Source organism: Haliotis rufescens, unplaced genomic scaffold (genome assembly GCF_023055435.1).
Source record: "Haliotis rufescens isolate VD_foot unplaced genomic scaffold, xgHalRufe1.0.p SCAF_22, whole genome shotgun sequence".
In the NCBI taxonomy this organism is placed as follows: Eukaryota; Metazoa; Mollusca; class Gastropoda; order Lepetellida; family Haliotidae; genus Haliotis; species Haliotis rufescens.
In genome coordinates, this window is record NW_025963913.1 from 10,009,726 (window position 1) to 10,030,596 (window position 20,871).

The 20,871-nt window shown below is 37.2% G+C and overlaps 2 protein-coding genes and 1 long non-coding RNA gene across 3 annotated transcripts; 2 read left to right on the forward strand and 1 right to left on the reverse strand.

The window, feature by feature from the left end:
* The first annotated feature begins 490 nt into the window (after positions 1–490).
* LOC125383225 lies at positions 491–18,813 on the forward strand. The gene is made up of 3 exons (XR_007222717.1): positions 491–757; positions 8,066–8,147; positions 16,839–18,813. It is a non-coding gene; the product is annotated as an uncharacterized LOC125383225 (long non-coding RNA).
* Positions 808–3,623, forward strand: LOC124146384. The gene is made up of 2 exons (XM_046516650.2): positions 808–1,671; positions 2,094–3,623. Exon 2 carries the CDS (start codon positions 2,346–2,348, stop codon positions 3,306–3,308), a length of 963 nt encoding a protein of 320 aa, XP_046372606.1. The 5' UTR covers positions 808–1,671; positions 2,094–2,345; the 3' UTR covers positions 3,309–3,623.
* LOC124146382 lies at positions 3,749–6,221 on the reverse strand. Its single transcript, XM_046516648.2, has 3 exons — positions 5,883–6,221; positions 5,478–5,637; positions 3,749–5,162 (listed from the first exon to the last, which is right to left on the reverse strand). Exon 3 carries the CDS (start codon positions 5,139–5,141, stop codon positions 3,969–3,971), a length of 1,173 nt encoding a protein of 390 aa, XP_046372604.1. The 5' UTR covers positions 5,142–5,162; positions 5,478–5,637; positions 5,883–6,221; the 3' UTR covers positions 3,749–3,968.
* Positions 18,814–20,871: the final 2,058 nt, after the last annotated feature.

The following is a 20,871-nucleotide window of genomic DNA, read 5'->3' on the forward strand; positions in this document are numbered from 1 at the left end:
AAACAATAACAAAGGCAACAACCAGTCCGTTAGATCAGTGCCCCTTTAAGATATCTTAGGGCTACGATAGTTTCGAAAATATGCTATGATAGCCTACGATTTCCTTACGACAAATTTACGATAATTTTAGGGCTACGATCGTTTCGAAAATCTAGGCCCTTGCATCCGCAAGCTGCTCTTCCTTCTTCGGCTGTCAATCGAGTTGACGTCCTCGTTGTGGATGTCTCAGAGGGATTTCGGTCGGGATTTCCATATTAGAGGTGATTGAGAACAATGTATCGACACACGAGGTAAGCATATCGTAATCAAGCATCACGGTGTACAGCAATACACGAGGTTTGAGTGTTTATGTTTACATTCCTTTTCCAAAATAATAGCGCCATCGCCCGTGGAGGGAATTTTGGGTAAACTTGCTTGTCACGGAATAACACGAGTTGGTCACGAATGACTCTGAACACGATCGGTCATTTCTGCAGCTGTTACGGAAAGGGACGAGGTTTGCCGATTACAGCCATACAGGCCATATTGGTCGCAGCGGGGATTTCGACAGTGTGAATTAGGAAGTATACGTACGTTGTGCCGTTACAAGTAACAGTGATTTTTTATTTAGTGGTTCTCAATCATGCGCTTCGCTTAGGACCGGAAGTGCTAGTTTTAGAACGTTCGTTGGTTGCAAGAGCGACATTGGTCCCGTGGGTTCCCCACATTGTTTTTAGCATTGCATGCTATATCAAGTCGAACTTCAGCCATCCATAGTGTAAGTTTATTAATGATATCGTTAAGAATCTTTTAGATATGCTTTGGATGCAACTTATGTTACATTTTGTGTTTATTCAGTATGTGAAAATTCTAGTGTCATGTAGCATCAGAAACCACGTGTAAATTTTATGATGCGCACTTAAAATCACCAGGTTTTTATCGACTTTCCGAAAAGTGTTGTTATCTCCCTTTGCAAAGAAAATTACAAGCTCCTTCCCAGCGCGTGACACCTTCGTTACACTCTCGGTAACATAGTATTAGAGAGCTCCGCGAACGGGCTATCGCTGTGAGGAGCTTGGTTCACTTCCGCCGAGTAAACCTTCAAAATGGCGGCAAATAACAATATTGACGTTGATGATGAATTCCTTCAAATGACAGATTAAGAATTGCGTGAATACCTACGGGAACGAAATCAAAAGGTGACTGGGGTAAGAGCACAAGTCTTAGCGCGAGCAAGAGGGGCGAAGGCACTTCGTTTGGATGCAACCACCTTAGTACAACCCGGTAAAGGCGTTATATCTATGCAACGGAAGCTCGTCACACCCAGCGGATATCGAATGCCAGACCCCACTACATTAATGATTGGATGGAACGATGCTGTTGAATCATTGCCGGAATTCTCAGAGAAGGAAATCTACAATTATATGGTACTTGGCAACCATAGGACTTCAGACACCAAACCCATGATGGCTAAACGACAAATGAAGGCAGTGGTGTTTTACCAAGATAGACATGTTCACGGCGTAGCTCTACACAACATCCATCACGACTGTGACCATATGTTTGTCAGATGCCGTGTCATACCATCACTACCAACAGTGGATCCTAAGAAAAGCCCGATCACGAAGTTTGGGCAAGTCTCTCAAAAGTAACAGGTCGTGTTCATTCAGCAAATTGTACTTGTGCAGCTGGGTATGTAGACTTTGCATTTATATAACTACAGTCGTGTCATCTATATCTAGATCGCTGGTTTTTTACAAACAAAACGTTTAAAAACCTTTTAAAAGAAAATATGTTCCAAATACAAAGTTTGATCAAAAGATATGTAAATTATTAATTCCAAATACCAGCAAAGTAATTGATACATTTTAAAATCTCTTCCTTTGTGGGACCTCTCATTCACTTTTGTTAATTTAAATAAATAAACAGATTATTGATATTGTTGCTTATTAATATGTGACATCTTTAGCTGATTACATTAAAAATAATAATTATTTAGGGTGAAATAGAGGAAACATGACTGTGTCATTTTATATGCATTTGATTGTTATTTCATAATATTAAAGCTGGAGTCCAAATAATATTAACAAATATAACTAATTTTGTTTTTGCAGTGCTGGGGAGGCTTGTAATCATGTATCAGCCCTGCTTCATGCCCTTGCAGACATTAGTCAGAAGAAAAAGGATGGTTTGCTTTCATGCACATCAGTTGAGTGCAAGTGGAAAATTCCCAGAAAAAGGAAGTTGGATCCAATGAAATCGGATGACTTGAACCTGATGTCAAGTGGCAGGAAGAGTCAACAAAAAGGTACTGGGACTACACAAGGTACTGTCGGATACAGAATGGAACAATCAACAAAAGATCAATGTCTCCCAACAGCAACATGCCACAGACAACAATAAATCTCACAAGATTTAATAAGAAGTTAATTGGTCATGAAACAAAAAGTAAATGTGGATATGTTGTTAATACAACTACTGTTACTCAAGCTCCTGAACCTATGCCAGAACTTCCAAAAATACCATGCATTGATCGTTGTATTCCAGACTATGTTGATATTAAATCGCCAACCTGTCAAACTACCTTTCAAAACTATTTTGATTCCATGAAAGTGTCAGAAAAGGATGTGAGGTCAATAGAGAGAATGACAAGAGGACAACATAAAACAAAGTTTTGGAAGGAAGCCAGATTGGAAAGGATAACAAGTTCACAGTTTGGCAAAGTATTTATCCGACAGACATCTACAGCTCCAGATAGACTTGTATGTGACCTAATGGGATATCAGGGCGAATTTGGTAACAGACATACCAGATGGGGACTTTCACATGAATCGACAGCAAGGCAGCAGTATATCAACAAAATGGCAGGTCTTCATCCACAGTTGAAAGTTTCTCAGTGTGGACTAATTGTGAATACAGACTACCCTTACCTTGCAACTAGCCCTGATGGACTTGTGTCATGCACAGATTGTAGTACATGTAGTAATCAACATGGCTTAGTAGAGATTAAATGTCCATCTGTTTTCAGAGATCTAACACCAGAAGAGGCTGCATCAAATACAAATTTCTTCTGCCATATTGTGGACAATAATGTGACTCTAAAAGAAAACCATGCATACTACTTTCAAGTACAAGGACAGATGGCCTTGACCAAAAGAACTTGGTGTGATTTTGTGGTGTGGACTCTCAAAGGGATATCTATTGAAAGGATTACATTTGATGAGAACAAGTGGCATCACATGGTCACAAGGCTTCGCAGTTTCTATCTGTCAGCCATTATTCCTGAAAAATATACCCTACATGTCCAGCGAGGTGTTTCACTGTATTAGATTGACCGTTGTACTACCATCTTACCAGTTGTTTTACCCTATGCTCACTCAGTGAATTCAATGTTTCACTCAATACCATATCATATCTTTCTTTGATAGTCATAGATACTTACCATTCAGTGGGTGAATTGTTACTTAACGCCGCATTCACGGCGACTGTCCATTCAGATAGTATGTCGCTTAGACATAGGATATCTTCTTCTCCTTGTAATTTCTTGAACCATTCTATTAAGCCATAACATATCATAACATATTTTCTGTAACGTCTTGAAATGATAACATGGACAACATGATTAAAGAAAATCATGAAGCGTTTATTTCTTTCATTTTTAGTTATTGTTACAAAAATTAGAACCACGGGACTATGATCCTGCTGTCACAGCTAAAACATGAAATTGTTTAATCTACTTATATGAAGAGTCAGGATTTTTATATCAATGCTTTGATTCAATAAGTAAAACAAAAATAGACTACCAGTAGGTGGTCATGTCAATAGTCATATTGGACAAAAATAGACTTATTTGTCTAGACTTATTTGGCTCAATGTTTTCAATACAAAATTGTTATCATGATACCATGATTATTAAGTTTAATATAGCAGAAAATATCATGTGACCATTCACATCTGGAGCTGCTATAAGATTATGCTAATCCTACTAATTACAGAGCAAGCAAGGAACTGTCATCAAAGAAGTAATTGTCATCAATTTCTTGGTCATGAGGATAAAGAGGGGGAAGCAGAGTAGTCAAAGCTTTACAGATTTTACAGATTTTGTTTACAGGTTTTGAAATTGTAATTGGAATTATACCCTGCAAAATTCTGAAATTCTTGACACGTTCCATGTGCCTTTCAACATGGATTCTCAAGTTTGCTATTCTCCTAGTTTGTTCAATTTCTACAGCAGTCAGCTGTTTTCTCTTATGTTTCTTTGGTGGAATTATTAGGAGTATACCTTTTGGTGTTGTCAAGTCTGAGATTGTAAATCCCTTATCCGCCATGATTGCATCACCTACATCACACAAATCTAAAAGTCCTGATTCTACTGTTATTTGCCGGTCACTTATAGCTCCTGACCACAAGTCAGAGACAAAGCTAACAACACCATTTGGAGTGACACCAACAAGCGCTTTAAATGTTATGTGACTTTTATAATGACTGTACATTTGTGACTGTTTACCAATAGAGTAAGGTTTTTCTGTAAATAATTCTGTACAATCTATAACAACCCTTGTATTTGGATACAGATCTTTAAAACCTTGAGGCATAGTTGTATTAATAGTATCCATTGATGGCCAGACAACTAGGAAGGATAAATTGTTGTACAAAATATCAATCCATCTATTAATGACATCAGCACAGCAGCTTCTGGAAATATGAAATCGCTTTGATAAATCAACAACTAGGAGTCCAAGTCTAAGATGCATCAACACTAGAAAGAACTCGTCTATCAAAGACAAAGATTTAGGGTGTCCGATATTGGATGTTGGATAGTCCCTGTCATGAACCTCAGAAAACTCGTCAAATAAACATGAAAACTTTTCTGCATCCACAAGACCTGTATAATAGGTTACCAATTCTGAATCAGTCTTCACATCAAAAAATGTTAAATCAGGAAGTTTGACTTGAGTGGCTTGACTGCGAAAGACTTTTTTATTTTCAGTCTCAGTCTGAGTCATTGCACAGGATGTTTTCACAGGTTTCAAACACTGGAACATTACATCGTCAGTTTGAGTAGACATGCTTCTAACTTCCACCATTTCTGTTTGCGATGATCCATATCTTATGCAACTGATGTCGTCTTCACACACAGCCTCACAGTAGTCATGCAGCATAAGTGTGGAACGTCATAGGATCTGTCAAAATAATAAATAGCTTTTCATCACATTAAATAAATAGTTTTTCCCGATATTTTGAGGTTAAAGGAATTAAAAATAAATTAACATAAATCTGTTAATACAAAAGCTAATATAAGAAGTGTATTATCAAGTTTATTGGTCAATGCTCTATAATATTTTATGCTCTATATATATATTTTATGCTCTTTATATTTTATTGTTCTGTAAGTAAGAGAGACTACCCATGATTTTTATATTTTGTCTTGTTAAGCATAACTTCTCATAATAATCAACAAATTCAAAAAAGAGAAAAAACTTATGTTCCCGCTGTACCTGGCACCTTGACTGAATGTTGTGGATTGATGTTCAATTTCATCAGACTGAGGAGTCCCTCCATGTATCTGCATAGTCACTTTGGGAGATTCAGGGTCACAGGCCTGCTTGAATGGGCTTTCATTTGGCTTAGGGGTATCAACAAATTATCAACAGACACCTGCAACAAATTATCAACAGACACTGAGACATTTTTTTCTATTTATTCAAACACGTAAGATGAAAGAGAGGATACATAGAATTTAATTTTAAGATCAACACAACTTGAAACGTTTTTGATTGGTTTTTTTTCATTTCAAGTTTTAATCATAGCAATTTTTCACAATCACATAACATTCACAAACGATAAAACACATTAAATACACCAACAATAGCATAAATCTTATAAGAATCAACATAACTCACTGTGCAAGTACTGTAATTTTTCTTCGGAAAAATCGATGGAACATCATGCCCTATGCCTGGACCGTTACCACCCACGAAATGTTCTGAGCATATTTCCGTGTGCTTGGTCACTGTGAGGTCTTTTCTCACTAACCGAAGTCGCCTTATCCACGCTTGTCGTAGGGACTTGCTTACTGGAATGACGTGTAGAGATACTATTCTTTCACCGACTATCTTTCCCCTAAAATTGCTACAAATACAGCAGTATTGCTTCCCCATTTTGACAGCTTCAAAGCAGCGCGCTATTTTCGACGGAAGTTGACAGTACTCGGCGGAAGTTCATCCAACCAATTGAAGAGTTCCAACTCAAGACAGATAACTCTCATTGAACTTGACTTTTCGGAAAGTCGAATAGATGAAGCTTATGATTGCTCTGGCGCGTCTTTCAGTATTAATGCTATGCTAGGATGATTCGGATTTATGTGAAGTATAAGTACCCACGTACATGTGTGTTTTCCTTATTGCATAAGGGGTAATTCCTTTGTTATCCCCCGCCGCGCGAAAGCGCGAAGCGGGGGATATAGTATTCACGACCGTCCGTACGTCCGTACGTCCGTCCGTACGTCCCACCTGTTTGTTGCCGCGAGATCTCAAGAACTAAACACTGGATTGTCTTCATATTTGGAACTATGGTGTATATACAGACTCCGCAGACACCAGTCGGTTTTGGTGACCTTGACCCCATTTTCAAGGTCACATCAGGCATATCTGCTTTTGGAGTTGGAAAACGGTGTTGCCGCGATATCTCAAGATCTAAACACTGGATTGTCTTCATATTTGGAACTATGGTGTATATACAGACTCCGCAGACACCAGTCGGTTTTGGTGACCTTGATCCCATTTTCAAGGTCACAGCAGACAAATCTGCTTTTAGAGTTGGAAAACGGTGTTGCCGCGATATCTCAAGAACTAAACACTGGATTGTCTTCATATTTGGAACTATAGTGTATATACAGACTCCGCAGACACCAGTCGGTTTTGGTGACCTTGATCCCATTTTCAAGGTCACAGCAGGCAAATCTGCTTTTGGAGTTGGAAAACGGTGTTGCCGCGATATCTCAAGAACTAAACACTGGATTGTCTTCATATTTGGAACTATGGTGTATATACAGACACCGCAGACACCAGTCGGTTTTGGTGACCTTGACCCCATTGTCAAGGTCACAGCAGGCAAATCTGCTTTTGGAGTTAGAAAACGGTGTTGCCGCGATATCTCAAGAACTAATCGCTGGATTGTCTTCATATTTTGAACTATAGTGTATATACAGACACCGCATACACCTGTCAGATTTGGTGACCTTGACCCCATTTTCAAGGTCACAGCAGGCAAATCTGTTTTTGGAGTTGGAAAACGGTGTTGCCACAATATCTCAAGAACTAATCGCTGGATTGTCTTCATATTTGGTACTATGGTGTACAGGCGGGGGATATTTCGTCACTCTGTGACAAATACTTGTTTTGTTTTGTTGTAGCCTTTTACCAAATACATCCATGCACACTGGCGTGTGCAGAAGTAATAAACTTACAAATCTTGGATGTCAGTTTTGTCCAATATTTTACAAGACTGTGCCTCAGTGTTGGATCGGTAAACTGATGACTGCTAGAACCTAATTTACGTTTGGGGAAGACAGTACATACGTCATTGTATGGAATATGTGTTTGCCGACAATGCTTAGATAAGGCAGTGCGACAAGGGATATCCCAGCGGACGTAATATTCCTACTGCAGAAATGTTTCACAACCTCGTCAAAATTGGCGATTGCAGCTGAGGTCATGCAGGGAGCTGAAGTGACATATTCAGACGGAGACCATATATTATAAAGACTATTATATGGTCTCTGATTCAGGTAAGGAATATGTGAATAATATTGATCACGTATTAAAGTCATTTATCATCTGTAAGCCACTTATGACATATTCACTTTAATATATGTTAGTAAATGTGTGATTTTATTTTTGTAGGACAAGCAGCCTATCTATCATATGTAGATCTATATGCTAATGTATAGATCTATATGTAGAAATATGTTTGATTCCTAAAATCCCTTTAACTACATACTCTAATGTGACTCATTTTCTTATTTCATACCGTACTGACAAATCAATCCATGAGAATGATGAATTGACTAAACTTACTTTTGCAGGTGTGAAGAATCAAGAACAAATTAAATGACAGAAGTTTTGCAACAGTGAACATAGTGAAGTGGAAGAAAAGACATTTTAAAGGTATGGACATTTTCACTTTAACTTGCTGAAGAATACCCTGATGACAACTTTATCATGTGGGGCATTTTGACGGTGGGGTAGCCTTGTGGTTGAAGTGTTTACTCTTCATGCTGAAGACCAAGGTTTGATTCCTGTCATGGGTACAATGTGTGAAGTTCATGTCAGGTGTCCCTTGCCGTGGTATTGCTGGAATATTGCTAAAAGCATGTGGGGATTCCAGGTTGGAATTGGTCCCAATCAACCTATGCTAGTTGTAAGAGAGGGTTATAGCAAAAACAGCACCGACTGGTGAAAACAGCACCTCGCCTAAAGCGAAAACACCTACTATTGCCTGACGAAAACTGCACCATATTATATATTTTAGCTTGGTACTGAACATGCTGAAATATATGAAATTAAACTCGCATAGTCACTTTTAAACACAAGTAACTGAGAAATGTTCTCAAAAGTTTACATAAGAAACTAGCCTCTACTCGCTGACTCTGATTTGGAGGGGCAACTAAACTTATTGTGAAAATATAACATGCTTTGTAGTTAAATAAATTAAATTAAACTTGCAAACACAAATAATTGTGAAATGTTAATCACCTAAAAACAGTTTACATTATAAATTAGCCTCTACTCAAATTTACTCATGATTCTGATTAGGATGTGCAACTAAACTTATCGTTGAAAGATCACATGCTTTGAAGTTTTAAGTACCTTTACTCCGATTAACTCAGTGTCAAGCTGAAACTGAGTCTGGCGAAAATGTCAAGAACTTGGACTACAGGTATACTATATATTTCATATTTATTATACCCCCGTTTACGAAGTAAATCGGGGGTATATAGCGTTCCGTCTGTCCGTCCTTCCATCCAAGCTTTTGTACGGCCCAAAACTTTTTAACCATGCACCCTAGCTTCACCAAACTTTCTACTCACATTAACCACAATGAGTACTTGTGCCTTTTGCTAGTTTGAAGATTCTGATTTTTTAAATTTTGGCCATTTCCATGGACACATTAAGAAACATCAAGAATGTATGTTGTGCTAAGCATTGATTATCCCACACTAGATTGAAATATATTTGCAAAAACATGTGTTCATTTCAAACATAATGCATCCTCATGGGGTTGCAAAGGAAAGGGCAGTTCCTCTGACTTAAAGCAACAGGTATATTTCATTAATTAACAAACTATTTACTATTTGTTGTTGACCAGCGGGGATAACGGGGGTATGTGAGCTTTGCTCACTTCTTTCTTGTTTTAGTAAGTCTGAAATAAATAGTAATTTTATAGAAATTTCATATATATCTCCCCTTTCTGCCAGGAGCCAACATCACAAGAATGTGTCTCCAGATAACAGAGAAAGACAATTAGTAGCCCTTTTTCGCCCGAGAAATCAGTGACATTTTGCTGAGGTGCTGTTTTAGCCTACACCTATAGCATGGAATAGCATGGAGATAGCATGGAATTTATTTACCTCAGAGGTCCAAAAGGTTTGAAATGTAGATCATGAAGAAGAATGAGTATATTTTCGAAAAATCAATTTCTTACAAATTGTATCTTGACCATTTCCTCACAGTATGCCATTAAAGGCATGACTCAGCAAAAAAATTTAGCGCACATGTGATTAAGGAAAATGCGAAAAGTTTAATAAAAATTGAAAATGACTAAAGTTATTTGGGTATTGAAGTGAAGGTATGAGTATATACTTTATAAAAGAACACAATATTGAACCCACTATATCAAAATGTCTTATCTGTGATAGGAAATATCATAATATTTATGATTTTGTTTGCAAAGTACCATCTTTTGTTTCTTCTTACTCCTGTAATATGAGGTTTTAGTTATCTCAGTAATTTTGCTTTACAAGCCCAACATTATAGAAACAATATTTTCATTTTCAATACTTTCAAATGATTAATCATGAAGATTCAGAGTTTTATTCAAAGGAGTCAGGATGATTTTAATTTTGGTAAAGGGAGATAACTCCATCCTAAAATCATAAACTATGACAATTCAGACAGTTCAAGTACAATTAATGTAATAAAAAGGACCAGATTTGAATAGAGTTAATCAATTAACCTTTCTAATGAAGTTTTAGTATATAATTTCAATCAAGTGCAATGACTGGTCCCTGATGCCAAGATGGCCGCAATGCTGGAAGCATGTAGACAGCAGGATGGAAAAGGTGAGTTGTTGTAAATACCCTTATCAGTATCTTTTACACTGTTTGTCATAAGTTGTGTAATGATCCACAGAATATATCATCACCAGTTCAACAGTATAAAGTCTTGTGATCAGTTATAAATCTCCTGCAAAAAGTTAAGGCTATCAAGGGAGACTACTCTTAATTTCAAGTATTTCCAGGGAGCAGTTGTTGTATTAGTTTGGGGCTATTCAAGTTTGATTAATCATTTATAAAGCAATTTGCTTGTTTTTTAGATGCTGTGTAGTAGCAACACCATTCATTGACTGCAGAGGCACTTAAATATGAAGAATGAATTATCAAAATCTCAAATGTATTCTGCATCTGGGTCAACATTCAAAAGAACCAGTCAAAAGGTTTGACAGTGAGTCATGGCAACAAATACAAAATGCTGCCAAACTTCGTCTGAACAAGTATTCTTCATCAAAATACCATAAAGCATGTGAATATGTGAGAACTCTAGATGCCATTGAACCGTCCTTTGAATATCATATCATCTGCTACAAAAATTTCACAGCTATTCCAAAAGAGAAAACTGAGCACCAAAGAAATGCATCTGTAACGTAGTACGTTCAAGATAGCCTGGTATTGCTTGTACTTCCTCTGGGGTATTTGAAAATGTTTGCATTTTCTGCAAAGCTGTTTCAAAGCGTGTTGGGAATCATAGAGAAACACTTGGAAGATGCGAGAATTTTGATGCTGCAGAAAAAATTAATTCTGCTGCTGAAACCCTGTGTGACCAAGCGCTACTTGCTCAGATTTGTGACGTAGATTTCATATCGAAGGAAGTAAAATATCACCATTCTTGTCGTAGGCTTTACCTCAAAAGAGCAGAAAATATATCCATCAATCATGGAGCATCTATGGAGCACTCTGACAACAGCAAAGAAAACCTGAACAACAATACACATGAGACAGCCTTCAAGACATTGTCACTCTATGTTGAACAAGAAATTATTGTTAAAAATGGCGCTGAATACCTCACATCTCTGCATAAACAATATGTGACATTCCTTGGGAGTGAATCTAAATACAGTGCACAGAAGGTGGAAGCTAAATTGCTGAACAAGTACAAGAATGAAATAAAGAGTACCAAATCCTCCAACAGAAAAGGAAAAGTAATTTTTTCTTCAAGTCTATCAAATGAAGATGCGGTCCTGTAGGCTGAGGCACAAGCAAATTCCAATTCTGCACGTGTAGTGGACGCAGCTTGGTTGGAACATGGTTGGAAATTGGTGGATGGATCATATTCAGTCATCTGGTATAGCAGAGACCAAATGCCAACCTCAATACACAGGAAGCTTGATACTTTCTCCTCAGATGACTCTGATGAAGATGAGTTTTCCAATCTGTCTGATGATGACACAGATAACGAGAGCAGTGACTCGGACATTCATTGACGAACAAAGAAATACTGAAAATTGTTGTGTGCAGGATAAACAGTGATATCATTCAAGAAAATTGTGAGATATACCACTAACTGGTGAAATTTGAAAGACGTTTTAAGAACTTGAATCAAATTTTACATTCTACTCTCACGAATGATAGCTACAATAGAAAATTTTGAAGGAGGAGTTATCTCCCTTTGGTGTATTCAAAATATTATAGAGTATTATAAAAGTAGCACTAGTTTACGTTTTTGCCAGAAAATGAATAACCTTTGCAGTGTTTTATACTGGCTATGCCCCATTCTAACAAAATTGACATAAGTTTCATGAATTTGGGGAATAGTTTCGTTATGAATCCAATCAAAAGTTGAAGTTTACTTGCCATTTTGACTGTAAAAAATATATATAAATTAAATACAATTTGTCATTTTTTTGTTTTCATAATAAAATATCATCTTTCAAGATTTGATTTAACATAGAATTTGACAACTATAGGTAACACATACATATCCTGATCATCTCTGAAAACATACTGTCACCTTCAGGAAAAAGTGCTGAGTCGTGCCTTTAACGCCCCCTACTAGCAAAATGGTCAAGATGTATTTTGTAAGAAATATGTTTTTGAATAGCCCAGACATAATGCAAATGTTACAAGTATTCAAACCATATGGACCTTTCGGGGTAAATAAACATACCCTATCTCTTGGACTAATAGGAGATAACTTAATAGATCGGGTGATCAGGCTCGGTGACCTGGTTCATGGCATGCCATTGTTCCTGACTGTGTGGATCGTTGTTCACAATATCAATCACTGGATTGTCTAGAATATTGGGCCTACCTTGAGAATACAGTACCACAAACTTTTCAAACAGGTCACAATACCCTATGACGTAATTTGTAGTATTTTGTTGCCTGACACACTGGCAAAATAATGCCCTGTGATGTCAGGAGTCAGTGTCAGTGTGCATATGCTCTTTTCAGTGATCTATCATCTCCACACGCTATGTTGTTGCATAAGCCCAGCAATGTTGACAGTTTTAATTATTTGTTTACTAAATATAGCCTGCGGCCAGCATTTTATAGTAAGTTCTTGTTTATGAAAGCACATTTATTTTCAAGATGTTTTTTATTTCATTTTTTACTTAATCCAGTAGCTAAAATGATTATAAATTGGAACTAATAATGTGCAACAAGCCGTTATAGCTAAACGTAAAACAGCACCTCAGCAAAACGGCACTGGGTGAAATGGCACCACGCCTAAAGCGAAAAAGGCGATTATTTCCGGGTGAAAATAGGACCTTTTTTTCTTTCTTTTTTACCTTGGTGAAATAAATGAAACTCGGATTGATTTCTTGCAAACACCAATAATTGTGAAATGTTAAAACAAGTTTACGATAGGAATTAGCCTCTATTCCAACTTATTCCATACGCGACTCAACTTATTGTGATAACATGCTTTGAAGTAAAATAAATGGAATTAAACTCACATCGTCTCTTACAAACACAAATAGTTGTGAAATGTTAAAACAGGTTTACCTCAGAAATTAGCCCCCTATTCCAATTAACTCGCCTACTCTGATTGTGAGGCGCAGCTAACTTATTGTGAAAATATTATATGTATAAGAATAATTAAGTACTCAATTTAACTCAATGTCAAGCTGAAACTGTAATTAAGCGGCCTAAAATGGTGCTGTCAGATCACAATCATTCACAATGGCCTTTCGATGTGTCACTTGAACATGTTGAAAGGTTTTACAGGAGATATTTGTCAGTAATAACTGATGCTATTTCTGCCCTTACATTACAACAAATATAAGCCAATATGGAGCTATTTTATGGATTTGGCAACAAGCATACTTCAGGCTGTTAAATTTACAGATGGGTTAATATCTATGTCATCTTGTTCCTCCTAATGTCTGAGCAGGTGCTAGCTACAATTTAGGAACTTCTTTACAGCTACAGATGGAAAATACTAGAACAGTTAACTACTACAAATCAAATACTGTAAGTTGTTTCACTGGAAAAGTCGCCACAACTAAAAATCTTCAAATACCTGTATTTGGCTTTAAATTTGACTATGGTACCCGTTTCTATCAAATTATCCATTACTGCCTCAGGTAAGGATGCAGTGATTTAAGTGCACACATATATCACAGACATACTCATGAAGTCTATGAAGTCTATGAATGGTATTTACAAGTGATACACATAAGGACTTAAAGGAGGAGAATGTATTGATGTCAACTTGTTTATTATGATCACAACATTTCGGAGTATATACCTACTCCTTCATTAGGTGAATATTCACGAATCTGCACCAATTGCTTAGATCAATGCTCATATTGTCAATCACTGGTAATGACCCTATTATTTACAGATCACTGTCATATGGCTGGAATATTGCTGAGTACGGCGTTAAACAACAAACACAACATGTTTCTTCTACCTGCCCTTGTGGATACCATTTTGAGGATCCTACACATTACGTCTTTTCATGTCATAACTATTGCCATCTTTGTTATAATATGTACAACGAAATGTGTTTTTTTTTAACATATTTATTTCAAAATGTAATGGATTTGCAAACAATATGATTTCCTATTTAAATGCTAATCAAATACACAAAAAAAGTATTAATTACTATAAAGTACCACCAGTTCAATACACTTAAATTGTAAGTAGATAATTGAAGTATAAAACCATTTTGATTAAATCTACCAGTTTCTGACATAAATGCATGTATTGATGAATTCTTTCAATGTTTCCCTGTACATAATTTTCAACCTTAACATATAAAGCCGTTTTTAAATCATATTCATGCGTATAATAATACATATTATTTCTAATAATGGCGTAACTTGGACACACAAATATCAAATAATGAATGTAATAGGTCTTCAGCTACTCAATACTTGCCGTAACAGGCAACTATGCTTGTCTAAAAAATTGACTAACAGGATTGGGTGGTCAGGCTCAGTGACTTGGTTTGATCCCAATTGCCTGGATTGATGCTCATGATGTCAATCACTGGATTGTCTGGTCCAGACTCGATTATTTATAGACCGCTGGAATATTGCTGAGTGCAGCATTAAACAAACAAACCAAACCAAATCATAAAAAGTGTCACAAGTGCGAGATGTGTCATTTGAAATTAACAAGTTTTATATGACCTTAAATCACTTCAACATGATCTGGGTCATGAAAGGATATGACTTTGATTCAGTGGAAATTGAAATGCTAAAACATTAACCGATATCTGCCTTGCTATTGTAGAATCTGTTCACATGATTTTGTATGTAAAAGATGTTTGTACAATTACATCAATCTAATAATTGTTAGTACGTGTGATATGCCAGTATATCGAGGTATATGTGAACAAGCGTGTACATATGTGTATAAAATATTATGTAAATGTGCATGGACTCACTTACTTACTTATATTAGAGATTTTATGTGCGCTTTCCGACTCCAGCGTATTTCGCACTAACACAGGCCCGGGCCAGGCCATTTAATGTGTTTTTCCGAAAAGGGAAAATTGTTTGGCAACCCACTAGGGGGGTTTTAATGGTTGCTTATATAGAATTTTGGAAATTTTTAGATTTGGAATAAATGCCGAGGGGGTTTGGGAGGAGAACTAAGGGAGCTGGGTATGGCAGTATGTTTGTTTGTTTATGTGATTTGGATTTGGTAGTTTCTTGGGTTTTGAGGGTGGTTTGTAGTGTAGTTCGGTGTGTTAGGTAGTGGGTGCAGTGTATGAGTGAGTGTTCTGGGGTTTCTAGTTGTTTGCAGTGTGGGCAGTTTCCTGTTGCGTGTTTTTTATTATTATGAGGTGGTTATTTAGGTTGGTGTGTCCTGTTTGGAGTTTAGTGATTATTCTGTTGATTTCTTTTGACGGATGTAGAATTTTTCGTTTGGTTTAGGGTTTTTTTTAGAACTTTTTCTATTTGGCTATTTGAGTTTAGATATAAGTTATGCCATTTTTTGGTAATTTTCTGCTTGTTGACACTTTTAATTTCTGATTTTGAGATGGGTAAGTTTAAGCTTATTTATGGGATTTTAAGGGATAGTTTAGCTGCTTTATCGGCGTTTGCATTGCCGTATATTCCTACGTGGGCGGGGATCCAAATGAATACTATTTGTTTGCCTGCCTTAGTTAGGTCGTTTGAGCTTTTTAGTATTTGATTTATTAGTTTAGGGCGGTTTTTGGTGTTTTTATTTTGGAGGGTTTGCAGTCAACTGAGTCAGTCGGTAAGTATTAAGATTTTTTGGTGTTTTTTTTATTGTTGATTATGAAGGGCTGAAGCCATGCCCAATTCAGCCGTGAATATGGATTGATTGTTTGGGAGTCGGTAGGATTGTGTGGCTTTAGTTGGTTGTGTGATGTGGACTCCGAAACCTGTGTGTTTTGAGATCGGATCTGATGATCCGTCTGTGTAAATGTGACACCAATTTGGCCAATTTTCGTGTATGTATGCTAGTGTGGTGGTTTTGGCTATGTTTGGGTCGGTTTGTTTATTTATTGTGCTAGCTAGTGTTATGTCTATTTTGGGTGTTTTAAGTTTTGGGGTGAAGATGTTTGATTGGTTACAGTTTTGTTACAGGTTTTTTATCTGGTGTTCATTTAAGTAATTGATGGACTCACCAGTTTACTTACCTACTTAAATTAGGAGTTTAACGTGCGCTTTCCGACATATGCGTATTTTGCGCACGGACCAGTTTGCTTACTTACTTACTTATGTTGGAGATTTTACGTGCGCTTTCCGACATATGCGTATTTCGCACCCGGGACCAGTTAGGCTTTGTACCAGTATATGTATGTGTGTACGTAGTAAACTGACTTGATAAGTTGACAGCAGTCAGCGTTGTTATAAATGCACAATTGACAAAGCCGCCACTACTCAATTAAGTAATTAACAGACAAATGCAAGTGCTAATACCCACCCGACACTAATTGCCCTGTTAATCTCTAATCCACAATGAGTTGACAATGAGTTCATCTTGCTTAATGGGCTGTTGTTAGCGTAGCAGGGTAATAAACATCAAAGGTGGGGCAGGCTTTGATCATGTGTTCTGTAGAAGAGATGATGTCACTTGTTTTATTTTTATTTAGGATTAGCTACATCCCTTGATGCTACCAAGGCAGCCCTTGAGGATATCAGACAGTTTGGCTGGACACAGTCTAATGTCTCCCTTGTGTCAGAAAAGGACTTTGACCACTCTGTGCAGATGCATATCAATGCAGAAGGACGTGTGGGGTAGATGATTCAATAATGGCATGCAAGTCAAAGTTGTGTTTTATTGTATTTAGAAACAGACGATAGATCCAATATTGTTAAACTTTATAACAGTAATTATGATTAATTTCAACTTTGCCAGACCAATATATTTGGCAGATTTGCCTGTTATTTTTAATATTCATTAAATTAATTTTCCAAAATGATAGGATAAATGATATGATAATGATTTTAGTCATGAATATTTGAATTAAGATCAGAACAAACAGGGAGGGTCACCCAAAAATGTGATAGTCTCTATGGGAGGGTTATGAAATAATTGACAATAAAATATAAAGTGCTTTGCATTTTCTTTTCAGGGAGGGTAGTGTCAAAAATGAATAAGAACATACCAAGTTATACATTACCGGTCCCTTTAATGTAATATACATACATAGTTTTTAGTTGATGGTTCAGGTTGTGCTTTACAGTTTTTTATCAGTGTTTATGTTGGACTTCCAATTAATGATAGATATTAAATATCCATAATAAGTAAGATAAATACTTCTACAGTCTCATCCTAATTTGTCAAAATTTGAATTTCAATATAGCTTCCAATAATAAATGAATGAATTTGGATAGAATTTCTATTGTCCGAAATCCTAATGTACTGTCTTTTGTATTTGGTGTGGTACCTTGTGGGTAAAGCGTTCTCTGAAACCCCGAGTTCGATTCACCACATGGGTACAATGTGTGAAGCCCATTGCTGGAATATTGCTAACAAGCTGCATGAAACTATACTATCTCACTGGCTCATTATGTTGTATTTTGAGATCACTTGCATGACCTGTGTGATTGAAAGTTTTGATTACTATGAATAGTTCTGTTTTTATGTATAAGAACCTATGTTACTTAGTTTTGCATTGGCGTTTGAATCTGACATGGCGAGGGAGTCTTTCTGCACCCGTTTTTTCCTGTTTTAGCATTTAATCACTTTGACCAAATTCTTAAAAAATGAAGCACTTGCAAAAATGCATGACACGTCATTTAAAGTGCCCTCAGTGCACACAAAAAGTTGCATTTACTGAAGTTCATTAATGACCAAGCCACGTTAAGTTTTATACATGGCTGAGTAATTTAGGGGTGTTCCCATAATTTTTGTGTGTAGTATATTTGATGTAATGCCACAGCAAAATTTAGGTGAGCCTTGTGGCTCTACAGGTATTGTTTTGGAAAAACGGATACATTTTTCTATTTTCTGTACACTTTTCTGTTTGCAATTGCTTATTTACATGTTCAAAGATTGGTTAAATATCAGTTGCAAGATAAATTGTCAATACCTTACTGTTCGAGAAAATAACTTTTTACCCTTTGTGTTTCTTATTTTTGTAATAACACGTAAAGATGTCAAAAATTGTTACACCAGCTACATTTTAGAAGATTCTGATGAATAATCCTCCCCAGAACAACCAACACATTCACCTCAGAAAGTGATGATTCTGAATGAATAATGCCACGTGAGTGTGACTGTGGGTGGTTTTTATTACGACACTTATCAAGTCTGAAAGAATTTATGCCACAAGCACTGTGACTATGTCCAGGTTGTGACACTGACTATACGAATCTGAATGACTTTTGTGGTTTACGGCAGAAACATAATTGACCTTAGATATTCTTCTTCCATGAAATTCTTCTGAGATTTGACCAATTTGTTTATTTAGAAAATGGCATTCAAGCATCTGTTCTGTAAGTTCTTGCAAATACCACTTACCATACTTATGCTAGTTCCTCTCCTTGCTTGATCAAATTGAAATTTCATATAATCAATAAATATTATTTTTTGCCCAAAACATTAAGTGTTTTACTTCATGGGTGCTGAACGTACTTGTATATAAAATATACTAATGCCCTAAATGTATTCCTACAATGAATACAGCTCACAAAACAAAGGTTTTAGTTTCATGTTTAGTGGACAAATGACCACACTCCTACTTTTGTGTATGGAATGTACAGCAAGTACAATCGAAGCAGCACTGCCTACACACTTATTCCCCCTGCCCAGGTATGTTCCGATGATAGATTTTGTCACAACTATATGAGCAGAGCCACATTGTTTACATATCGAATACTGAACAATGCATTTGACAGCAGCGTCTCACCACCTATATCACTATTACACTTAGCCGGAGATGTAGAACCCAACCCAGGCCCCACAAACATAGAGTCAGATGCTTTAAAAGATGCAATTATTAAACAAATTAAGGAATCTGAGGATAGGCTGGCTAAAGACATTCACTCTCTCAACGATGAAATCCACTCAATAACAGAGGAGGTTAGCGGGTTATGGAGAGAGGTGGACAATACTAAAGAAACACAAGTTATCCAACAAGCTGATATTGATGCTCTAGCTGAAAGAATGGAGGCTATTGAAACTTTTCGTCAGTCTATAGATGAACTAGAAACTAAGGTTGAACATCAAGAACGACAAAGCAGACGGAACAATATCATATTTTATTATGTACCTGAGGGTGTATCTGAATCATACAGAGTGTGCAAAGAAAAAGTTATTGAAATAATTAACACGGCCAGAGACAAGAAAGACAAGTCCCTACAACTCTTAACTCCAGGAGATGTTAGAACGTGCACACATTGTAAAGTTATTATCCGGACAAACATTTTTATTATAAAGGAAATAAGATAATGGAAGATGTGAGATGCAGTACAGAAGCAGATACCGGTATATCAAGAGTAGAATCAGATAAAGGAAAAAGACAGAGGGGTGATATATCTGTCCCCGAGACAGAAATGAGTCAGGAATCAGAGAGATACACAGAACGAGATAAAAACCATATGCAGAGTAGACCAGGGACAGGGAGAGCAATACAACAGAGAGCGCAGTGCATAGAAACTTAGGCAGAGACAAGGATTCTGATTGGCGCAGGGATCGTGTATATGATGACAAGGGACAGTCGGGAAATGAAACGAAGAAACTGTCTGACCGTAAATTAGGAGACAGAAACAGGCCCGTAGACAGGAACAGTAGATACATATAGGGGCCTTCGTGATTGTACGAAACTTCGTTCAACGCCTCTCACTAAAACTCACGCACAGGGGATGTTTTTATTCTGGAATCTGTCAGGACTATTCCAAAATTGATGACTGACTTCATTGATTTATTAAATCATGTGATATCATTGGTTTAACTGAAACATGGATGAAAGATTTTGATTTTTTTCGGAATTTATGATATACTACCCACATAAAGAAACTGTGCACGGAGAAATTATAATCTGGATTGAAATACAACACAGCAAGAACAAAATGATGCAGACGCTGTAGCAGCTGAATGATCGGACCATAAGAAAATGTCAACATCTGTTACGATGACGTCAGAAGATCAAAATGGAGTAGGGGGTCAAACGACAAAGTCACAAAGTCAATAACGGGTATGACCACCCTGTGCGTGAATCACAGCAGTGCATCGGCGACGCATGGAGTCCACCAAATGGGCATGGAAGGCCTGGGGAATGGCCTGCCATATCCTCCTCAAATCCTGTGCCAAGTCACAGACGTTATCTGGAGGATGTGGAAGACGACGCAGACGGCGCTCCATTTCATCCCATACATGCTCTATTGGGGAGAGATCTGGAGAATTTACAGGCCATGGCAGTAACATGACATTGTTATGGTGTAGGAAATCCATTGCGACCCCAGCCGTGTGAGGACGAGCGTTGTCCTGTTGAAATGTCAATCCCGGGCCATGACGTTGCAGGAAAGGAGGCCTCAGAATCTGATCTCTGTAGCCAACACCGGTGAGATTGCCCTGAACAACCACCAAAGGGGTTCAGTGCCGTGCTTGTTATCCCACCCCAAATCATCACAGAGCCACCTCCAGAACGATTCCTCTCCACAATACAGTTGCGTGCATAA

What these genes read in the sequence shown, in the direction of transcription:
- LOC124146382 (XM_046516648.2), bottom strand. Translation starts at nt 5,141, where the DNA reads ATGCTGCATGACTACTGTGAGGCTGTGTGTGAAGACGACATCAGTTGC.
- LOC124146384 (XM_046516650.2), top strand. Translation starts at nt 2,346, where the DNA reads ATGTCTCCCAACAGCAACATGCCACAGACAACAATAAATCTCACAAGA.